General features: G+C 40.6%; 1 protein-coding gene across 1 annotated transcript; it reads right to left on the minus strand.

The window, feature by feature from the left end:
* LOC109722716 lies at positions 11,529-13,755 on the minus strand. Its single transcript, XM_020250833.1, has 6 exons — positions 13,547-13,755; positions 13,327-13,410; positions 13,198-13,237; positions 12,209-12,277; positions 11,991-12,100; positions 11,529-11,816 (listed from the first exon to the last, which is right to left on the minus strand). The coding sequence occupies exons 1-6, from the start codon at positions 13,663-13,665 to the stop codon at positions 11,681-11,683; spliced, it is 558 nt and encodes a 185-aa protein (XP_020106422.1). The 5' UTR covers positions 13,666-13,755; the 3' UTR covers positions 11,529-11,680.

Below are 22,800 nucleotides of genomic sequence, written 5' to 3' on the forward strand. Positions count from 1 at the left end.
TCTCTCTCTCCCTCTCTCTCTCTCTCTCTCTCTCTCTCTCTCCAGCATACAAATAATTAAGTATTGGTATTGTATTAAAATATGCGTATACAAGATGGACTACATATTATACGTTCCAATATTTTTTTGCAAAAGGTTTTATTACATTTTTGTTTGAGAAAATGAAAAAAGTATAGTACTTATCTAGCCAAGTATTTTATGTTACGTTCACATGCGACTGGTGGGTTAGCATGCATGATTAACTCTCTTTTTTCTTCTTATTCTTTTTTTTTTTCCCCTTTTTTGTGACTGTAATGTAGGAATGAACTCATTTCATTAATATAATTAATACGACATTGAATCCAACAAAATAAGAAATAAAAACACTCCAACAAATAAATGCCAGCCCCATCTTCCTTTGCTGGCTTTTTCCTACAAAAAAAAAAGTGAAGGAAAATGAATCAGCATCGAAAAGTACTATACATAAATATAGATGCATGCAATACTTCACATAAAATAACCGACCGCCCCTAGAGCAAGTGGCAAAGGGCTTTGTGGTTGGTACTCGAAACCCAAGTTCGAATCCTAGTTGATTTATATTTTCAGCTAAGTTTGTTTCTAAATAAAATAAACGAAGCGGGTAGCGTGCTACCTATCTCTCAAAAAAAAAAATATATCGCTCTAAATTAAAAAAAAAAAAAAAAAAAACTTCACATAAAATAGTGTACCTCTTACTTTCTATTTGTAATGTTCTACTGGAACTTTTACCCCTTTTAATTAATTTGCTAGTGGATAAGAAATGAATTTGATGTGAATTTTGCTTCACAACTTAATCAGCCAACTTCGAACGTTTCTTAGCCACAAATTTGATGATTCATCAAATATAATCAAAGTGTGAATACAGTATTTGTGTTAATCTGTAGTTTTTTGTGCCTTTAGGATAGGTCAGGCGGTAGGGATCTGCTAAGCCCTATTCATACTGAATGGTTTCTCAATATAAAAGGAAAATGAGAAAAAATTTTACGTAGTGCATGATATGATTAATAGCTTTTTTTTTAATAACAATTTATTATCAAGTTAATTATTTAATATCAAAAGCACTGTTTAGTCTAAATTTTTATATTTTGTACGATTAAACTGTAAATTCTTCCTTCTAAGGGTATATTACTTCAGTTCTCAACATTGATAATTAAATTGCAATCTAGGTCAACAGACTTAAGCACTCAGATGACCGACAATAAATAATGAGATTATGAGAAACCACAGATCGATCCATCCTTAAGAGCTTAAAGAAAAATAAATATAGAACATAAATATTACGAAATACCCTTTGATTAATTTTATGCCCATGATATTTGAAACCACTTGATAAGATACTTACCTTTATTCTAGAAATAATTAGCAGCCCCAAAAGAACTTGGCTTAAGGGCAATTAATTGAATATTGGGCATCCATTATCTCTTTTTTAGTGATGTCAAATGGCAATTACTGGCCCTACCTTCATTTATTTAACCCTCCCTTCTGTGCCCTTTACACTAATTCCCATTATGGAAGCATTTTATTGTACATTAATTATGTTCCCCGGTAGGTGCTACATCTATTAACCATTAGAATGGTTTAAATCATTAAATCTAGAGAAGGGTCATATACAAGCTGACACAATCTAGTGTTGCTTGATTGGAGAATGAAGGTGGTTGCTACCTCAACCACAATTTCACAATCATGGCCTGTATTTCTCAAAAGAAAAATATAAATAATAAAAAAACAATAATGGCAATAATTTTGTACAGCTTAGAGCTGGATGCAATTGCATGATGATTACATGAGCCGTGTATGTACGCATTAATGCGATAACAAGAAATTATAGACAATTCATTGGAGATGTATTACAGTATGATTCATAACTTAGTGTTTGTGCAAAGGGGCAGCCACTTTAGAAGGCAAAAGAGCAATCTTCCTTAAGAAATATCAAAAGCTCACTACTTTTCATGCATGGTGATGCGATTTGAAAAGGAATCACTTTTGCCTGCTTTAGATTTCACAACCCAACATTCTCATCTTTGGAAAGTAGTGGGGAGTGAAAAGCTTAACACAAAATAAAGATAAGCATCTTATAGTCTTTAGACCTTAAAGTTAGTGCTTTAGAATCCTAAAAAGATAATCTTCTCTAATCTCCTACACCTCATTAAGATAAAGCACCCAAGCGTAAGTAGGGTATTTGTCGTGTATATGACTTTGGAAAAATTACAAGAAAGAGGGCTTTGAAATATGTGGATCTCCCATATGTGGAGCACAGAGGAGAGGAACAGTACTACGTGACACATCCTACATGCCTGTTTATTACTTTTACAGTAAGGTCTAAACTAATTTAATTACATGCTATGCTTTTATATATATTAATTAATTTGCAGCTAGTAGCCCTTTTATCACCTACAATCTCCCATCTTTAGAAAGGATAAGACCACATCAATCCAAGTTTCCCAACTCTTTGGCTCTCTTATCCTTTTTAATACCTCCTTTCTTGGATAGTGATATTAATTAATAGTCCTAAAGTTAATTAGTTGCATTCATTGAATTAGGAGATAATGACCAAAATTTTTTTTGAGAAATAAGGTAGCAAGCTACCAGCTTCATTCATTAAGTAAAATAAACTGAGCGTACAAAGATGGAAGCAGCTTAGGCCTCCGAAAACACAAAAATAACAGACAAAAGGCCAAAAAGGGGAAAGGAGGTGAGAGGGGAAGGTTAGAGAAAGAGGAGTAAGTCTAGTGTCGCTTCAAGTCAGCATGAGCTGTTTATATACATAGCAAATTAATAGAACAATTCTGCTTATACACTTTTAGTATACAGGTGTAAGATTTACAAAGTAGCATCTTAATTAAAGGCTAGAGATTTCTTCGCTTGTCTTATCAACTTCTTTATTAGCACTAAAAATTTACAATTTTTTTTTTAAAATCCTAAAATCATGGATGGTAAGATTTATACCTTATAATTAATGGAGCGTACAACCAGCATTTTTCTCATAAATATTGCACTGTCAAAATAATAATTCTGTCTCTTAATTAATTTGTTCTAGTATGTGTGCTCGCATGTAAGTAGACAAGCCTTTAGTGCGTTCTTGAAGTGCATGGGCTAACTAGTCATAAATTAACCAAGATCGACTATATAACTGAAGAGAAGACCACAAAAACGTTAACTACATAAACAGAAGGTAAAGAAAACTGAGAGGAAATCCAACAAACTCGCTAGCTAGCTAGCTAGTTGTAGCCCTACAAGCTAGCTCTTTGAAACGAAGGTTTACGTACTTCTCTCCATGCACAAACTATAAGGCACTATTGAAAAATAATTAGGAAAATATAAATGTTCCAGATATATATACAAATTTATTTCTTCACATTTCAATGCTTTCTTTTTACATATTTTAAGGAAAAGGCTATAAGCATGGTCATACCAAAAGGCGAGACAGTACACTGAGAGTGCTGTATACTATTACTGAAGGCTTTGGGACTTCCCAGTAAATATAGTATCCCACGTATTCAAGGGATTCGTGCCAAATTTATATTATTGTACATGTTGATATATTCCCTCGTTGATTAATTACATTATAGTAAGTGCTTCTTTTGTGGCCAAAGAGCACCAGGATACATGATATTCTCTCGTATACTGTAGAGGGAGAGGACGAGACGAATCCGAGGAGTGATCCGAATGGCTCTATGGCCAAGAAATACGCATGCCTTGCATGTGCATGCGACTTAGACCCATTGTATTTCATTCACTGCTATGAGAATCTCGTTGTGGAGTCTCTGTTGACTGTATAATCTTTGTGGATTACATAACTGATCACAGCGGAATAAATAGATAAGATCACCTTTTGACTACATCTAATTGATGCATTTCCACTACATGCATGCATCATCTAATAAATTTAGCCATATATAAGTCGACACACCATAGTTTGGCCTTCATTTGCATGCCCACATACAACATCTGGTTACAACTATAATAAACCAAATAAAATTTAATTAAAGACTTAATTACCTGCAGTTGCACCTACAGTACAGCATGAAATACTAACCCGCCCTTATATATATATATGGAACCTCATGATATGTACTGTACTAGCTAGTTCTGATCAATTTTGATTAATGCATCTTGTTAATTCTGACTCTCGTTTATTGTTAAAACAACTTAAAGCGGTCTATGGACTTATTTTCATTTTCACTTTATTTATTTATTTTTCTAATTTTCCTATTTTATTTTCATTTTTATTTTTATATTTTGGTGCGGTGGCTTGTAACTTTTTTGAGTTCGAATTGCCTTAAATCTTATAGCTGAATTTATTTTCTATATGAATGGAGCGGGTAGCGTGCTATCCTTCTCTCAAATGAAAAAAAAAAAAAAAAAAACAAAAACAAAAACCAATCTTTGCACTTACCAGCAAAGATGAGGAGGAGACCAGAGTTGATAGATTTTGACCACAAGCACAAATATAAATTTGAACTAGTTAAACAGGCAGACAATAAATAAGGCTAATAGCTACCTCAAAGATTTGAAAAACCTCATGTTGCTCTAATATCATGTAAAAAACACTTTAAAAGCTTAAACTAAGTAAGAACGATGCCTTAATCATTTATATTCACAAACTTTCGACCACATGCCAATGGAAGAAGGAATCCTAAAAGTCATAAGCAGCAAAATAACCGCACAGACCTATTTCCAAGCATTTGTTCTTATCTTGACAAACATAAAGAATCAACGAAGTGGAGGTAATCGAAGGTTTGAATGATATATTATTCCAATAGAACATCGGAAATTAATTAACAGCAGAAGTGGTAAACATGTCTCCACCACAGAAGCCAACTTCATCTTTTATTATTCTTCTAGCGATAATGCAAGATATGCTCTAAACTTTCTGAGAAAAAAAAACGATATCTGTGGTATTGCTGGTAAGCCGAAAGTAACCAATGTGAATGAAATAATTTAAAGAACTGGCTGAAATATCCAGAAAAACTTTATATTCCTGAGAATTAACCCCATACTCAGATTGACTGAAATAAAGGAACTCAACTTTCATGAAGAAATATATAACAAGTTGCAAAGGTGCATCACAATTGATTTTATTATGCGACAAGTGGAGATGGCACAAAAAGGTGTCATATTCTATTTATATATATGCTTTGCAAAAATGTTCACATTAGCACCAACCTGGAACTAGGACAACCAGCATCTAGTGTCGCTAATAAAATAGTTATATATAAAGAGCTTGTGCAAGTCTATAACACATCAGACATGTCTCTTTACAGGCAAACTGTCCATAATCACCAAATGTGATTCTGTAGTTTCAAAAATTATATTTCCGTGGTGTGAAACTTGCATGTATGTAAGATTAGGATGCTTTTAAAAGCACCATATTTAATTGTGATTTTCAGAAAGCAATATTTTGACCCTTTAGCAGTCATTAGACAAGTACAGGAAGTGGAAAAGGAATGTGCTGAATTTTGCTGAACCAAGTGATCGATGGATTTTAATTTTGCATTGTAATCTCACTTCTTTTTGTTTCTATTTTTTTTTTTATTGATTTTTTTTTCTTTATATGTCGTTCTTAACTTTTTCGAGGCTCCAATGCCTCAATTTCTATAGCTAAATTCATTTACCAAATGAATGAAACGGAAAAAAGCACAATATTTAATTGATTGTGGTATTTGCATCACTATGTACGCACACACATACATACATACATACATATACATACATGCATTCACAAATGTTTGTAGGCATGTACTCATCATGTATGTGTAATTCATCTTTTCTACAACGTTAGCTTTGAACTCTTTAATTGGATTAATGCTATGTCCATCTCAGATGGGAGAAAAATTTGAACACCGAAAACTATACCATAATTGTAAATATATACAAAAACTTACCTGAATTAGGGGTCATTTTGATTTGGCTATCTAATCTTTCAAAATTTTAATTTTACTATCCATATTTTCAATTTATTTAATATGAGTTAGTCAATAATATTTTGATTTCAAAATTTAGATTAATTACTTATGTTAATAAATTTATAGTTGTGGAAATTATATAAATTATATTAACTAAATTTATAAAGATAACTAATGCATTTATATTTTAAAGTCAAAATGTCATTTACCGACTCTCAAATCAAATAAATTGAAAGATTGAGTACGTAGCAATATCAAAATTTTGAAGGTTGGATAGCTAAATAAAAATAGTGCATATATAGTTTAGAACGATAAATTCTATACATTTTTACCTATCATAAAAAGATCGAGAGATTCATACAAATCATAGGATAGTTAGCCCCACATAGCTCGAAGAATTCAATCGCTTTAAGTTGCTCTACTCTCATCTACACTCGGGAGAGTGGGCTATTGTTAGCTTCAATTTATTCGCAATCAAACTATCAGTGAATAAAACAGCATTCGCTGCCCTAGCAATTTAATGCTTGATTGCCAAATATTGAAAGATTTCATTGATTTCCAACAAATTTGATCCATTCAAAGTGCTCCAACATGTCAGATGCCCCATCAATCCACAGAATTATTCTTTGTTCCCCAAGCTAGATACCTTATAAGTAGGCCTCAACTTATCCAATTGTTCATAAACACTTCTTGTCATTAGGCATTAAAATACTGATCATCTCTAGCTATCATGCTTTCCAAACGGCAAAACTATCATATATATATATAGGTGCATCCTTTGGTAGTGAAAAAATAGCTCCTGATTTCGTTGTTATAGACCTCTTCGATAGAGTCCTCTCTCAGAGCCTTTTTGAAGTGCCATTTGAGTTTATGCAATACATATTTCTTCTTCTTTTTTTTTGAGGGAAAAGCAATATATATTTCAACAGAAGTGTTATATTTTTTGCACCGTTACCAAATTGGGAGGAGCCAAGTTCGCCAGTTATGGCCTGGAGATTGACGAGTCGGCTGTACGTGGACCGCCCATCCTATCTCAGTCCATTTCCTCCCAACTTTGAATCCTCCGTTCCACTGCTCAGTGAGCTCCAACCTGATTTAAATGTTAAGTTCTTTACAAAAAATTTAGGTGGTTAAATCATGTAATTATGCTATGAGATGGAACGGATGGAGATGGACAAGCAGTCCATGCATAGCAGATCTTTAGTTTATTTGGATTTAGAAAGTCGATTAGCTAGATCACTGAGTGTTTTTTTTTTTTTTTTTTTACTTTTCCGCAAGTGGGCTTCATGGTGACATGAAAGACAAGTCCTCGAGCTTTGCCCTGGGATAAAGTGAGACGTCACTAAAGTGATGGTGTTCTTTTAATCGGCTAAGAAGATTAAAATATAAAGAGGGAAAAGGGGTATAATAAAGTGCGTAGAATGAGAGACATACTTATTAGACCAACCTCCTCCAACTTTGTGAAGAGCCAATCAGCTTCTCCTTGAATTATTCTTCCCCTCAAATCCCCCCACCTCTAAAGATAAATGAAGAGCCAACTTGGAAGGAGATGTCTATCTGGGGGCTTATTTTTATGTATCTTTTGCTGTAAGGATTCAAATATTTTGGAGATAATGGTGCTTCTTGTTAGTGCTTGCCTTTCTCCTTTTACAAAGTGCTGCAACGCTTTTTAGGACCTCAAGACAAATGCTTTTGGTAAAGATTGGGTGCTTTTTCTCGCATTAAACATAGTAAGAAATGTAGAGTTAGATCTAACTATGGCCATTCCCACCTGATTGGTGCTTCTGAAAGAAGCTCAAACTGCTGGTAGGTTGGAAACCGACAATATCACTTTGCGGAGCTCCAAATAATTACCTACAGATTATTGCATGCTTATTTATTTACCAAACAGATTGGAGTTTGAAGATTTTTCAATTGCTGTTTCTGAGTATTAGACCAAGTACGAAGTTTCTCGTAGACAAATTTAACACAGATGGGCAGTTTATAAGGATTGACTAACACTAAACATTTAATTCGCTTGCAAAAGGAGTGACGGTCAAAAGTCATTGTTGAACAACGTAAACTGATCATGATCCACTATCAAATTTTATCTGCACAATGAAAATTATCAAGGCACCAATTAAAAAGATGAGCTGCTTATAAATTAAGACTAGTACTCGAAACAAATATATATATATATATATATAGAATTAGGCTACTATGCTATTAATAGCACAAAGTCATTGGTGCTACCAAGTTTTTGGCCATTGGATTAAGAGATGTGTGGTTAGGATGATGTGGGGCCCCTAGGGTTGAGTGAGTGGTTGGTTGAATAGTATGATCTAACGGGTGAAAATGATCAAAAGGGTAGATCTAACGGCGGAAAACTTGGTAGCACCAAGTGCTTCGTGCTATTAATAGCATAGTAGCCGGACTCTATATATATATATATATATATATATATATATATATGATGCATGGCATGCAATTTGAAATTCCATATGAACGATCACAACCTATACAATCTTCAAAAGTTTCATAAATTAAAATCCATCAGTTCTATGTTTGCAGAGCATAAATTTTGACAAAATCTTGTAACATCTGTTTGTGTTTATTGTGTTAAAAGAAACTAGGCAGCATTTTCAAATGTGCGAGAGGACATATATATGCTCTATCCAACGGTATCTAGCACCTTAGTGGAATGAGGATGTTGCAGCTGCAGTAGTGACTTAAAAGTAGAAGAGTCTTTTCATATAACCAAAATTTTATTTTCGTGCAGCGCAAGCCTCCGAATGCACCCTGTGCGAGATCTAGCAAACCAATTTTTTACTGCATGAAAAGATAAACTCATTCCGTCGATGCACTACTCATCAGAATTCAGACATATATAGTCTCCACTGCTCTCACACTTAGTTTAAAGTTTATCTGCCGCACTGTTTCGTGTGAAACTACTGTTTATCTGTGCCAACTTCTTAGATAACATTTTTCCAAATGTATAAACACATGAATCTTCGTAAATCTTTTAAGTGAATTGTGAGAGGGGTGTTACTTACAACAAACTCTCTGCGAAGTACAAAGAAGAGATCATATGGGCACTTTAAGAATCAGAAGCAGCTCTTACAGCTTTCTCAGATAAATGTAAAAGTCCATTTGTTCATCAGCTATTAACTCTTCCGATAAAACCATAACAAGACAAGCTGCAAAACCCCCAAGGCCCACGAGGAAAAAGCCCCTACATTAGCATCTGCAAAAGAGACAGCAAGCATGGGGACAAAGTTTCCACACCTCTGAGGCTTTTAGCAGTACTCTTTGATAAGGGCAAAAAAAAAAACAAAAAAAACATAAGCCCAGATTGGCTCTCTTTTTTTTTTTCTTTTCTTTTCTTTTCTTTTTTTTTTTCTCTCACCGCTCTCTCCTCCTTTCATGGGAAGGAGCCATGCATGAAAGTAAGGGAATTCTCGGATCAAGAAGCCCTAAAATCCAAAAAAACTTGATAGCTAAGTCTATCCTAGCTCTATGGCTTGCGGGGAGGGTTTCATCATTTGAAAGTGATGAATTGGGGGATCCGAGGAGATGGGCCCTCTCTCCATATGATATGCTTTAGTTTCGAGGGAGAAGAGCTAGGCCTAGAGGAACCAATTCATGTGATCCTCTTCTCTCATCTTTCTTGTTCTCTCTCTTTTTTTTTGTTCTTAAAGGGAAGAGGACTGGTCAAAAAGGAGGGGAGAAGAGGCCTGCATGGTGTGAGGAAGAATAATGTGGGAGAGAGTGACAATTGGGGAAATGATGGCCGATGCTAGCTTTTGGGCAAGGATAAGTCATTGTCCTCAGAAAGAATTTTGAGCAGGCCAGGGGAGCTAAAGCTTTTAATTTGTATCATATGGGAACTTAGCTGCAGCATATAGCTCTTTGTGGGATAGGTAATAAGGTGTCCGGAAAAGAAATGCAGGCCAAGTGACTCATAATTAATGGAAGAAGAGGAGCAGCAGTCCTAAGAAGACAAACATCCCATAGTGGCCTGGCTAGATATATACTTGGTTCCCTTAACTAGGTTCTAATTATGATAGTGGAGGCTACTTTTATGCAAGGCATTCCGCTAATTGGATGGCTATATTTAACAGTTAACACTAGCCTGTTATGATGGCAAACTCTAATGAGTAAAGCATCTCATGTGTGATTAAAATGCCATCTGAGGCAAAGGAAGGGTTGTTATAACTTGTGCTAGCTGCACCTACAAAAAATGTCTACCAAAGTTGCGGCGCTTTTTTTTTTCTTTTTTTAGAGTGATAGGTAGCACGCTAGCTACCCGCTTCGTTTATTTCATTTAGAAATAAACTTAGCTGAAAATACCAATCAACTAGGATTCAAACTTGGGTATCGGGTACCAACCATCAAGCCCTTTGCTACTTGCTCTAGGGACGGTCGGCACATTTTAACTCCTAAAAATGGTAGGTGAGGTCTCACTGTTTCATAGTTACAGCATTGGATTTTTTTTTTTTTTTTCGTGTGTGAAAACTCTATTAGTGGCCTGCAGTAGTATAACTAATTAACTAAAAACTAGTAATTAAATAAAGTTGGTCAAAAAGACTTCATTGTAGCTTCAATAAAAAGTTTCAATGATATTTATCTCCGTAGATACGCATGGTTCACCGACCAGAACCAACGAGCCTTAGCTGGCTTTCAAGTAAAAGAACCTTAAGGTGGTTTGGATCTCACCACGAGAAATTGATGGTTTTGTGCGTCGTAAGCAAGGAACTTAGGTTCGGGCAGAAAATGTAGTAACCGATCGAGCCCGTCAAATTTGGTGGTGTCGCTTGTTGCGACCCGACTAGAATTGGGCTAAAAAGATGAATACAATTTTTGGGCCCATTGAAGCCCAAGCTAATTAACTGTGATCCAGCCTGTATCAGGACATGTCGTGTCGTGCTTCGTGATCTTCAATTTTTCAGAACCTGATTCCCTGCAAGGATCCGTTCGAGTCCCGAATTAGGGCATGCTTGGCTCCAAGCCTCCAGATGGTTTGAGGATAATTTGCTCTAGAATTTCTTTTTCTTCAATTATTCTTGACTGAGTGGATAACACATTTGACGCTTATAACAAAGATAGCCCCTTATAACAGATAACCTTGTGAAAAGAGGTTGGACCGAAGACATAGTCTGTGTGTTGTGCGGAATTGAAGTGGAATTTTTAGATCACTTGTTCACACAGTGCATATTCATCAAATTCTTTTTAGTGATGGGTGTGGAGGGTGTTCAGGCTAGGGATCTGAAAGATGACGTTAATTCTGTCGGGGATAGGTGATTGTTTAGAATTGGATTGCAAACTACGCGTACTAGACTAGTTGAACTAGTGGCCGACTGGTGGATCATATCGAAGGTCAGAAACAATATAATTTTTAAAAAGATCTAGCTGGCCCAGTGCTAGCAGTACACAAGCTTAAGCAGTTGGCGAAGCTTTGGAAAGTTCGCCTCTCAGCAAAGCGGATCGCCTAACCTTTTTTCTTTTTTTGACTTACCCTTGAGACCCACGATGCCTCATCCGTATAGCCTAGTTTACCATTCCAGTGAATGAAGTGGGTAGCGTGCTACCTTTTCCTCTAAAAAAAAAAAAAAAGATAGCCCCACAAAAAGCAAAAGCAGCATTGAGAAACAGATTATACACACTGAAACCCAATTATCACCAACATACTATTAAGTACATTAATCATCTATGTTTGGAAAAAGATAAAGAAAAACAAACAACAGCATGCTTCTTCTTCAGGGGAATATAAGTAGATATCATGGGGCAGGATCCTTTCCGAAGCCCATCAAAGCATGAGTAACAAGCATCGAACCCCTGCGTGTGATCTCCGCTAGCCGTCCCACTAAGGGAAGCTTCACAGTGTCTCTGTTTTTCAAAGGCTTCTTATCCCACCTAATATTTCGTAGTGAAACAGATGAGTTGCTAATATCCACCATTTCATAAATATAATCTCATACTGCTCGAAGACTGTTTAGATGCATGAATTTGTAATGTTGCCTATTATTTCCAACACCTAGCAATGTTGCCCACCAATAAACAACAATAATTAAATGAAGAAGAACTGACCAGTCTTCATGGCGGATGACCTTTCCTTCTTCAATTTCTAGCTTAATAAGTGATGCTAGATCAACAGCTTTCCCGCAGAATTTGTAATGTTGCTTGTTATCAATCAGAACCTGAAATATGCAAAAACATTTATAGCAAGGAAAGGACCAAGCAAGTACATCAATTAAAAGGAAAAAAAAAATGAAAGATACACTTCAGAGTGTAGTGTGAATCCAAACCTCGACTTTCCCCGGTCCAATTGCATTTTCTTGTACAGTATATTCAACAATTCTAGATTCACTGAAGACCTGAAATACACTAAATTGTAAAATAAACAAGTTGAGATATATTCAGAAGATAACTACATACTGATAGAGAAGTGAAACTTCTACAGTCACGCACATACGTATATAGAGATACGGAAAAAGTGGAACTTTCGGCCTGTACTAAAACACATCTTGTACAACAAAAAAGCTGATCGAGTATATGACAATTTTATACCGATCAATCATCCATGTGAAAATAAATCAATGGAATATATACTACTATTTCTTTTCGAGGATCAAAGAAGCTGAGTTTCTGCAATCTGGAGCTTGGCTGTGATCGAAATTGATTTCAACTTAAGCTCAGGTAGAGTTGGGGAAACTTTAGCTCCAACTTGGCTCATGGAAATTTCGAGCTAGCTTGATCTTGCCGTATAAGCATGATATTAGAGACGAAAGGAGGGGCTCATAACTCATTTGAATGACATACATGAACGTGCACACGCGCATAGGCACGCACGTACATATATACACACAGAGATATAATCTTACAAGTTACAAACTTACATACACTCAAGTAGGCTTTTCGGGCTTCATTAACTAACCTAGATTGCAATCCTGGCTCGAGCTCCGCTTGTTTAGTTAATAAAAAAGCTGGAATTCGAATTGAACTGTATAGGGACCCACCGAAAAGTGGCACTAACAAAACATACAAGAAACATTCCCAATAAAAAATAGCCAAAGAAAATAAGATTCAAATGGTACTCATCTCAAACTTCGTGTTTCCAGTAACCCCCTTGCTACTAGTTTACCTAACTTACATGTTTTTTAACACTAAACAGGAAAGTCCAAAACTTTCAAATTTGTCTAACATCTTATGAATATTATAACAAACAAGTCCCCCAATCCGCCAAAATTACTCATCGCTAAGAACGTAAAAACCTCTTTTAGAAGTAAATCCAAACCTTAGGAAGCGAATAAAACGCCGACTTGATCTGCTTCACTCTGCCAAGGAGCACCTCACACTTAAGATACGGAAAAAAGCATAAAGATCTACTCTTTACTATACAAAAATCCTAACAATGAGCTCATACCCACGAGCGCGCATGAGGGGATCCTCGAAGGTGGCGTTCGGAGCGTAAATTTCAAAATCTCGAGCTGTCGCAGACGATCCATATCTGTAAACGATCGCCACCGATCCCGATTAAGGCGAATTCGCAGCACCGAAATCGAAATAAGAAAGCAGGGTAAGAGAGTTCGAAACTGAGTAGAAATTAGGGCCAAAATCGGGTGAAAGCTAGGGGTCGAACTCACAGGTTGAGGAGGTGGGGGATGATGAGCTCGGAGAGCCCACGCGCTTGCGGTTTCGGGTCGGATTTTGCGTCGTCGGATTCCTTCGCGTGTTGCTCCGCTCGGCTACTCTCGTCGTCCATCGTTGCACCCTACTTGCGCATTCAAATGACGAGGAAGATATTTCTCTTTTCTTAAAGAAGAGATAAATTAGAAAAATAAAAAAAAAAAAAAAAAAAAAAAAAAAAAAAAAAAAAAAAAAAAAAAAAAAAAAAAAAAAAAAAAAAAAACACAAAGATTAGAGTGTGTGGTGTTTGGGTAGGAGACGATACGGAAGCAGGGAGCGGCCGCCGGCTAGCGAGAAAGTCTGGTTCATATCTGCACCACATCATTAAATTATTTTTTTAAAAAATAATAAAAATATTTTCCATAATTATATTATTATAAAATTAATTTAAAAAATTATTTAATTAATTGAAAATATAATATTATTATTGATATAATTGGTGCATTCTAAAATTTTTTAAAATTAATGGCTTGGAATGTTGCTACGTGGCACTCTCTCGTCCCATTAGCTAGATTGTGGCTGTTAACAACCTCAGGATTAAATTAATATTAATATATATATATATATAAATAAATATAACTAATGGGCCTGAACTGGCCGGGCCTGAAATGGGCTTTGAGTTCGAACCCAAGGTTTGGTTCAAATCTTGGGTTGCAATTTGTAAAGGACCGGGCCGGGTCGAATCTTGGGGTGTAATTCGTATGGGGCCTGCAAGATAGCCCATATTACGGCCCAATTCTCACGCGGACGATTTGAATCCATCAGTAGTACTACCATTTGATTCAACTCCAATAAGCATTACAACGTTTTAGTGGGCCAGTGTGAATGAAGGCAACAACTAACAAGCAAACACAACTAAGAAAATATATCAACATGTTGTGGCCACTCTTGTAAATACCAACATACATAGCATGCACAAAATGTGAGAGGTGAAAATCCACCCCTAAAAAGGAGCAAGATGAGGAGCAAGGCGAAGGAGAAGGGGAAGAAGGTTCGAAAGCAGCTAGTGTGGGCAGATGAGGTTGGTGGGGTGCTTGCTAAGGTGGTTGGAGGCATTGATGGAGGGGTAACTACTGCTATTGCTCCGGGAGCTGGGCACGACATACCTGGGAGCTCTAATGGCCATTTAAGAGGCCACCAACTGTTCAATGGCCATTTAAGAGGAAACCCCCAAATCGAGTGGACGCGGCAGACGAGGATGGCGGAGTTGCTTCCAAGGTGCAGCGGAGCCTGGGTGAAGACAGGATGGCCTTGCATCCGAATGGCAAGGCGTCATCTATTGAACTTAGGATGGATGGTAATGATGGACACCAGGAAGGAAAAGAGGGGTTATTACCTAGTTCAACTCTGGGAGGAGGAAGGAGTAGGTCGGGAGCTGGGAGTAGGTACTCCAACTTCAGCATTCGGCCGTCCTATAAAGAGGCGTTGTTGCGGAGGGGGCCTTCAGGTCTTCATCAACCTGCCATTCCACCCAAGAAATCCCACTCCTATTTAGGGCCGAAGCTCCTTCGTGGCAAGATCCAAGCCAGGAAGTGCTTTCGGTGCCTGGCGACGGATCATCTAGTTGCTCAATGCCGGGATCCTATAAGGTGCCGTAGCTGTCTTAGATTCGGGCACCGGGCGCAGCAGTGTAAAGCTAAGGGTGGAAACAGGGTGGGCGAAGAAATGTTCAGGCCTCTTCATCGACAGGATAGGCATCACCAGCGCCCGGGAGGCCCGATACGTGCACCGGTGGCTCGCCCCCCTCGCGCGAAGGTGTTCGTTCCCCTCACGGAAGAGTACTTACGGCGACGAGAGTTGCGTCGCAATGCTGTCCTCGCGGACGTTCTACGACCCGCAAACCTCGGACAGGATCCCATTTCCGTTATCAAAGCTGCGATGGCTCGACGGTTTGGGGGGTACAACGACGACTTCGCGGTTGCCCGACACAGGGAGAGGGATTTTGCCGTCTTCCTACCGGAGTGGGTGGCCGCTGCAGATCTACTTCGGAGAGAGGTGCTGTCTTTAGGCGAGTTCTGGCTTCGCTGTTATCCTTGGGGGAGACACTGGAACGCCCGCCCACATCGGTCGGGGTACCGGGCGTGGATAAGACTGTTAAACCTTCCATTCGAATGCTGTACTATTCCCCGGGTGGCGGCGATCGTAGGGGGATTTGGGCGATTTGTGAAGGCGGACGCCGTATCCAGAGCCAATTTGGACCTGCGAGCGTTCCGCTGCCAAATCGTTCTCGACTCACTGCTTGACGTCCCTCAGAACCTGTCGGTGGTGTTGGGCGACGAAGTCTTCGCCGTCATGGTCCACCTTGAACACTGGGAGAGGATCGAGGAAGGAGGGAGGGTCGACCCACCGCAACCCCCACAGGATGGACAGGAGGAGGGAGGATCGACGATCAAGGCGAGGCGGACAACAACCACCGACACGGTGGCGAAGAAGAAGAGCAGGAGGCCGCGGACGAGGAGATGGAAAAAGAACAGGGAGTCGTAGTGGAGGCTGCTGGTGCACGGCAGACCAGCCAGGACCCAGCCAGCAGACTGGAGAACCGTAGGCTGGAATTGGCGAGTAGAGGTGGAAGGTCGGGAGAGAGTGCTTGGAGGAGTCGGAGTAGGCGGCTGGTGGTGAGAGGTGGAGATGTGCGAGGCGAGGGTCGCCTGGCAGTGATTGGCAAAGCAACTAGCCCCACGATGGAGCGGGCAAGGAGGGGAGCGGGGTCGGCGGCAGAGAATCGAGGCTGGAGCTGGAGAAGGTTAGCAACGCCTGGTGGGGGAACTAAGCGAGGCTCGGGTGGGTTGCCGGCGAGCGACGGACGGCGGAGGGGTGCGACGTCCGTCGGGAGCGGCTCGGACGGCGCGTCGTTCGAGGCCTGTGGAGCGCTCGCAACGGTCACCGGTGGCGTGCGGGTCGAGAGAGGATGGGCACCAGATACGAGGATAGGGGAGAAGAAGCTGGGGTGCAGTGCATTCGCGAAAGTGGAATGGGTAAAAGCTGTACAGGGAAGTTGGTTAATTAATTTTTTCCCTGCTTTGGATGGTTCGTGCACTTATTCCAAGGTTGGAGGACTAAGTGCAGTAGTTGACTTCAAGCAATCGGATTTGGTGCCGGGGCCTGTGACGTCCTTTGGTTGTGTGCTCTGGTCGGCCTGGGGCATGGAGCTTGTGGGGTCGCGTGTCTGCCACCTTGCACCACGACCATGCCTGGGGCTCGCCAGCTGGGGCCATGGAAACGAGAAGTGGGACGATTCTGCCGCGTGGGGGGCCCATGGGTTGGTGGGTGCTAGTGGGAGTGGTATCTCGGCTTGTCTGGTGCCACGCTGTGTGGATGAGATGGGTCGTCGTGACCGAAGCCTTCAGCAGGATGGGCCCTTACTGATCACGGCGGGGCCCACGGAGGTGGCGATGGGGAAGGAGCAGTGCTCTGCTAGGGAGTCGGAGTGGGGGGGCCCGAGCAGGGTGGAGGAGAGTCAGCCTTTCAGGACTGCGGCAACGGAGCCTTTCGGTACTAGGAGCAGCTTGCGTTTGGCAAAGAGTGGGAAGACTTCGATCATACAGCGGGCCATGATCAGGAAGGCTAATTTACGGGAGGGAGGCGATGAGAGCGGAGGGGGTCGGTCGGTCAAATTTCTGGCGCGCAAGAGCAAACTCTGTGGTGTGAGACTAGGAGAGGCGGAGGCGCGGAACTTTGAGGAGTTTCTGGCGCGCTGTGCGTAGATGGGGAGCTTCTCGCAGATGTGTGGGCACCTTTTTTTTTGGGTTTTGGGTTTTGGGGTTCCGGTGTCCTTAGGATTATATTATGATAAGTGTGTGTAGCTGGAACGTTAGGGGACTTAACAGCTCCTCGAAGCGGGACGCCGTTAGGGCGGTTATCTCCAAGCATTGTAATAGGATAGTGTGTTTGCAAGAGTCCAAAGTGAACTTTGTGTCTAACTCCTTCTTGCGTAGCTTCGGTGGTCCTTTCCTTAACAAATGTGTTTACCTCGAATCCAATGGTACCTCGGGGGGAGTCATCACGTGCTGGAATTCGCGGGTGTTCACCGGCCGCGATGTCCTAGTGAGGAAATTTTCGATTACTGTGCTACTTTTGCATGCCAAGTCCGGTATTAGTTTTTACGTCACAAATGTTTATGGACCCGCGACATGGGACGGGAAGGAGGAGTTCTTTTCGGAAGTGGCGCAACTGAAATCGTTCTGTAAAGGATGTTGGATCATTTGTGGGGACTTCAACTGCATCAGAAAACAAGAGGAGCGGAATGGAAAGACTTGGAGCGTTAGAAATATGACGCTCTTTAACAACCTTATAAGTGATCTGGCACTTATAGATCCTCCGATGATGAATCAATCATTCACGTGGTCCAACATGCAGCTGAACCCGACTCTTGCGAGGCTCGACCGATTCCTAATCTCTACGGAATGGGATCAGGAATTTCCACTATCCAAGGTTGTAGCGTTACCTCGCGTCACATCGGACCACTGGCCTATTCTGTTGTCGGTTCAGCGAGAGAACAAAGGAAGACAGAAAATCTTTCGATTCGAAGAAGCGTGGCTTAATCACGACGGCTTCCAATCAAAGGTGCCTGGATGGTGGGCCGAGGGAGCGACTAAAAGTTCAGCCGTGCTTACCTTTTCTGCGAAGTTGAGACACTGCCGACAAAGGATTAAAGAATGGTGTAAAAACGAGTTCTATAGCATCCGAAATCATAAGAACCTTCTTATGGACGAAATCCACAAGTTTGATTTAGCGGAGGAACTTGGAACGTTGCCCGAGGAGGGTGTTGCGACAAGGGAGGAATTAAAAGACAAGCTGCGGAAGGTCTTAAGCGACGAAGCCGCCATGTGGAGATCCAGGGCGAACCAGCACTGGTTGCGGGAGGGGGATAATAACACGAAATATTTCCATAGTTTTGCTAACGGGAGAAGGCGGGCCAATGGAATCGGAGTAGTTACCGACAATGGTCGTGTTTATCAATCAGAGGAGAGTAAGAAGGAATATTTTTTTCGCTACTTCCAGCACCTGTTTAAGGCGGACGACACGGCGCCGCACTCCTTTGGCGACTGGAGTGGGCTTTTTACTTTTAGGCGGGTCTCGGTGCCCATGATGAGGAGGTTAATGGCGGAGTTCAACGTCGACGAAATAAAGGAGGCAGTATTTCAGTTAGGTAGTGATAAAGCTCCTGGACCGGATGGGTTCCCATTAAGATTCTATCAAACGTTTTGGGATGCCCTAAAGGGAGATATCCATAATGTCTTCCAAGAGTTATACGAAGGCAGGATCTCGACTACTCCTCTTGACTACTCCTTCATCTGTCTAATTCCTAAGAGAGAAGGGGCGGAGAGAGCCAACGAGTTTCGGCCTATCAGTCTTATAAACGGCATCCAAAAGATCATTTCGAAAGTCCTCGCTAATCGACTGGCAGCTGTTATGAACGAGTTAATCTCTCCCTCCCAATCTGCATTCTTAAAAGGGAGAAACATTACCGACGCGTATGTTACAGTCTCGGAACTTATTGGATGGGGTTGTAGGGAGGCTATTGAGGGGGTTGGTATAAAAGTGGACTTCGAAAAGGCGTACGATAGGATTTACTGGCCCTTCCTCTTCAATATTCTCCGATGGTGGGGGTTCGAGGAGAAATGGTGTGACTGGATCAAACAATGTGTATGCAACGCTAAAGTAGCTATTTTGGTCAACGGCGAGCCGACTAACTGGACCAAAACTAAGAGAGGGGTACGACAAGGAGATCCATTATCACCATTCCTATTCCTGTTAGTGGCGGAGTGTCTCGCTAGACTGACCAGCACGGCCACCACTAACAACCTCTTTGTGGGCCTTGGTCCTTCACATGAGAGTCTAACGGCACTTACTCAATTTGCGGACGATACGTTCTTTTTCTCTGTGGCAAGGAAACGATATATGAGAAATCTACGACTTATGTGGAGTTTATTCGAGTGGGCATCTGGGTTGAAAATCAACAGAGAAAAGTCTGAGCTCTATTACCTGGGACGGATTGAGGGCAAAGCGGAGAGACTTGCGCTGTTACTCGATTGCAAAGTGGGGTCCCTACCCACCACGTATCTAGGCCTACCCCTCTCTCCTAAACCTCCCACAAAGGAGGTTTGGAGAGGTGTTATTCAGAAAGTTCAGCACAGAATAGATGGTTGGCAGGCCAAACTCCTCTCGAGAGGGGGTAGACTTATCCTAGTCAATGCGGTCCTCACCAACCTACCACTGTTCTTCCTGACAGTGTTTAAGGCGCCCAAATGGGTCATCAAGCGTATTGACGCTATACGCAGAGATTTCTTTTGGAATGGCCAATGCGACCTTCCTGGCAGGGGGTGCCTGGTCGCGTGGAAAAACGTCTGCTTGAGCAAACGGGCAGGTGGGCTAGGGATTCTAGACTTAACCGCCATGAATACGGCTCTTCTAGTCAAATGGTGGTGGAGGTTTCATACTGCACCCCATTTGCCGTGGATCAAGATTATCCGGGCTTTGTATTATCGTAGAAGAAGACCGATGTGGGAGGGGAGAGGGTTCCGACCGTCTTCACACTGGTGGAAAGGGGTGCTAACCACTAAAGATTTTTTCAAATGGGGGACGGACTTTCAACTGGGTAACAGGAGAGCGGTTGACTTTTGGCTTGACAGATGGTGTGGGGATACCACACTCCAAGCGTCCTTCACAGAGCTATTCACACTACTGGATCGAAAACCTAGGCTGGTCCGGGACTGCTTTGGAACCAACGATTGGGATTGGAATAGGATCTTGGGCGATGAAACGACTGTCCCGCCAACCCTGCGCCCAAGCATCTCAGAACTCAAAGAAAGAGTTACTAGCTTTTGTATTGGACTGACAGAGGACAGGCTAGGGTGGAGATGGGATAGGAATGGTTTATTTTCAGTCCAATCGGCCTATCGCATGTTGAATGACGGGGGCACGAGAGACGAACGGGGTAGTCTGATTTGGAGACTTCGCACCCCACTCAAGATCAAAGTCTTTTGTTGGCTAGTGCTTAAGAAAAGAACACCTACGGCCGTTAACCTCAGTATGAGGGGTTGGCCTGGAAGTACGGCGTGTCCGCTGTGTAGGATTCACGACGAGTCAGTGGATCACCTGTTCACCCAATGCGTCTTTATCAAGTATATCATGGTAGCGGGAATGAAGAAGTACAGTTGGGGGAGATGGGCGATGACGTCCACGATGTTTGGGATAAGTGGAGGCGTACGGATGGTGGTCTAAATAGGAGAAACGGCCTACCTGCGCTAGCAGCATGCTGGTGGACCATTTGGAAAGCTAGAAACGACCTTATCTTTCAAGACATACAGTTTGACCCAGTAGGTGTGGTGCACAGGCTCAAGTATCTGATCGACTCTTGGAACGAATCTCTCTAAAGTTTAGTTTTTTTTTTTTTTTTTTTTNACATACAGTTTGACCCAGTAGGTGTGGTGCACAGGCTCAAGTATCTGATCGACTCTTGGAACGAATCTCTCTAAAGTTTAGTTTTTTTTTTTTTTTTCGTATTTCGTACTTGCGAGGCCCTCGTTGTCTCACCCCTGTAGCCTAATTCACTTTTTCAATGAATGAAGCAGGTAGCGTGCTACCTATTCTCAAAAAAAAAAAATTCCAATAAGCATTAAGCACTACAAAGTCGCCTAGCTTGCACTTTTAATAAATAAATTATAAAAAGCTTTGGCTGACTCACTGGGCAACGGCTATTAAAAATGTGTCATGAAATTAAGGGCTGACAAATGGACGATGCATGAGTGTACAAATGCGGATGCAAACAGTAACATTTCGATAAGAATGTTAAACAATTTTGACATCATGAGCATGTAATCGGAGACGTGGCCCGCGTGCATGAGGGGGTCATGAGTTCAATCTTTCTGGAGAATATATATTGTCTCACAAGGTCCTTTCAATATTTTGATTAAGTGGTGCTAAAAGGATGGAACGAAACAATATGAATAAATACATAGGGCATGGTCCCAGGTGCGGTGGATTTATTCTAAATATCATTTAGAAATCTTTATGCATGCTTTTGATTCTCCCTTTTGTTATTCTCCCTTTCCCCCTTTCTTTTTCTTCTCCCTCTAAATGATTATTGCTTAACTTTCCTCTAACCTAGTTTGTTCAGCAGTAGGCCAGTGTCTGAATGCAAATTGTCTTCATACATCTTCTCTTCATTCGGATAAGGTTCTATCTCTCTTTTCCTCCTTTTCTTCTTTCATAAGGTTCCATATCTGTTTCTCTTTCCTTCTTTCATAAGGTTTTATGAAGTGAAGATAAATAGTGAGAAAATAATTCAGTCTGCGTAAGTAATATTTGATTTATTGAATCAAGAGCTCATGCACGCATTCAGTAACTACGGTGTGATTATTTTTTATTGAGTATTAAAACTGCATGTTGAGTACAGTTTATATGTACTATATCTCAGGTCCAGTTTATAAACCAAATTTTCGTGGTAAAATATTTAAATTTAAATTTCAACAAAAAAGCAATACTCCAGTACTAAATTAGTACTGCTCTAGAGGGTTCGGCTACGTAACAAGGCCAAACACGTCTTCTCCATGTGCCCAATCAATTCGAAGAAGAAGCCATTAGCCAACATTTGAAAGAGAAGGTCATTCCAATGGTCAAAGAGAGCATACAACTGGAATTGCTCAAATTAACCACATTCCTATATTGAGTAGTACATGATCACTTTGCACATGGCTTGTGGAATCATGAATCACACATTAATCACAGTTGCTCTATGTGGCCCACTTTGTTAATTAGTGCTGATGAATAAATAGAGAAACATCAGTCAATAATCTCACATCAATTTTAAGATGGTAGGAGGTCTGCGTCATCAATCTTTTCCCTCCTAACGTATACAATAATTGAGAGGAAAGGAAAAAACTAAAGTAGCTTTTTAATTAATAATGTTTAGTTAAGGAATTAAAAAAAATGAGATGAGCTAGATATTGTAGAAGCTTGTCGTGGCGTTTTGTTTGAGGTTAATTAACTTAATCCCTCTGCAGAACGGGTCGATAATATTTCCTGATCTTTTGCGTGATGTATTTCTCTTGTGAGAGTGACCTAACAAATATAACAAATGAAAACGACATCCACCCACGAGATGCTTTACATAAAATAGGATGAATATTAAGCACTGTCTCAGTACTTAGGCAATCCATTAAGGTTAGAAATAATTATTAATTTGTAGTGTTCATTTAAAACGATTTGA

Source organism: Ananas comosus, linkage group 17, assembly GCF_001540865.1.
Source record: "Ananas comosus cultivar F153 linkage group 17, ASM154086v1, whole genome shotgun sequence".
NCBI classification, from domain to species: Eukaryota; Viridiplantae; Streptophyta; class Magnoliopsida; order Poales; family Bromeliaceae; genus Ananas; species Ananas comosus.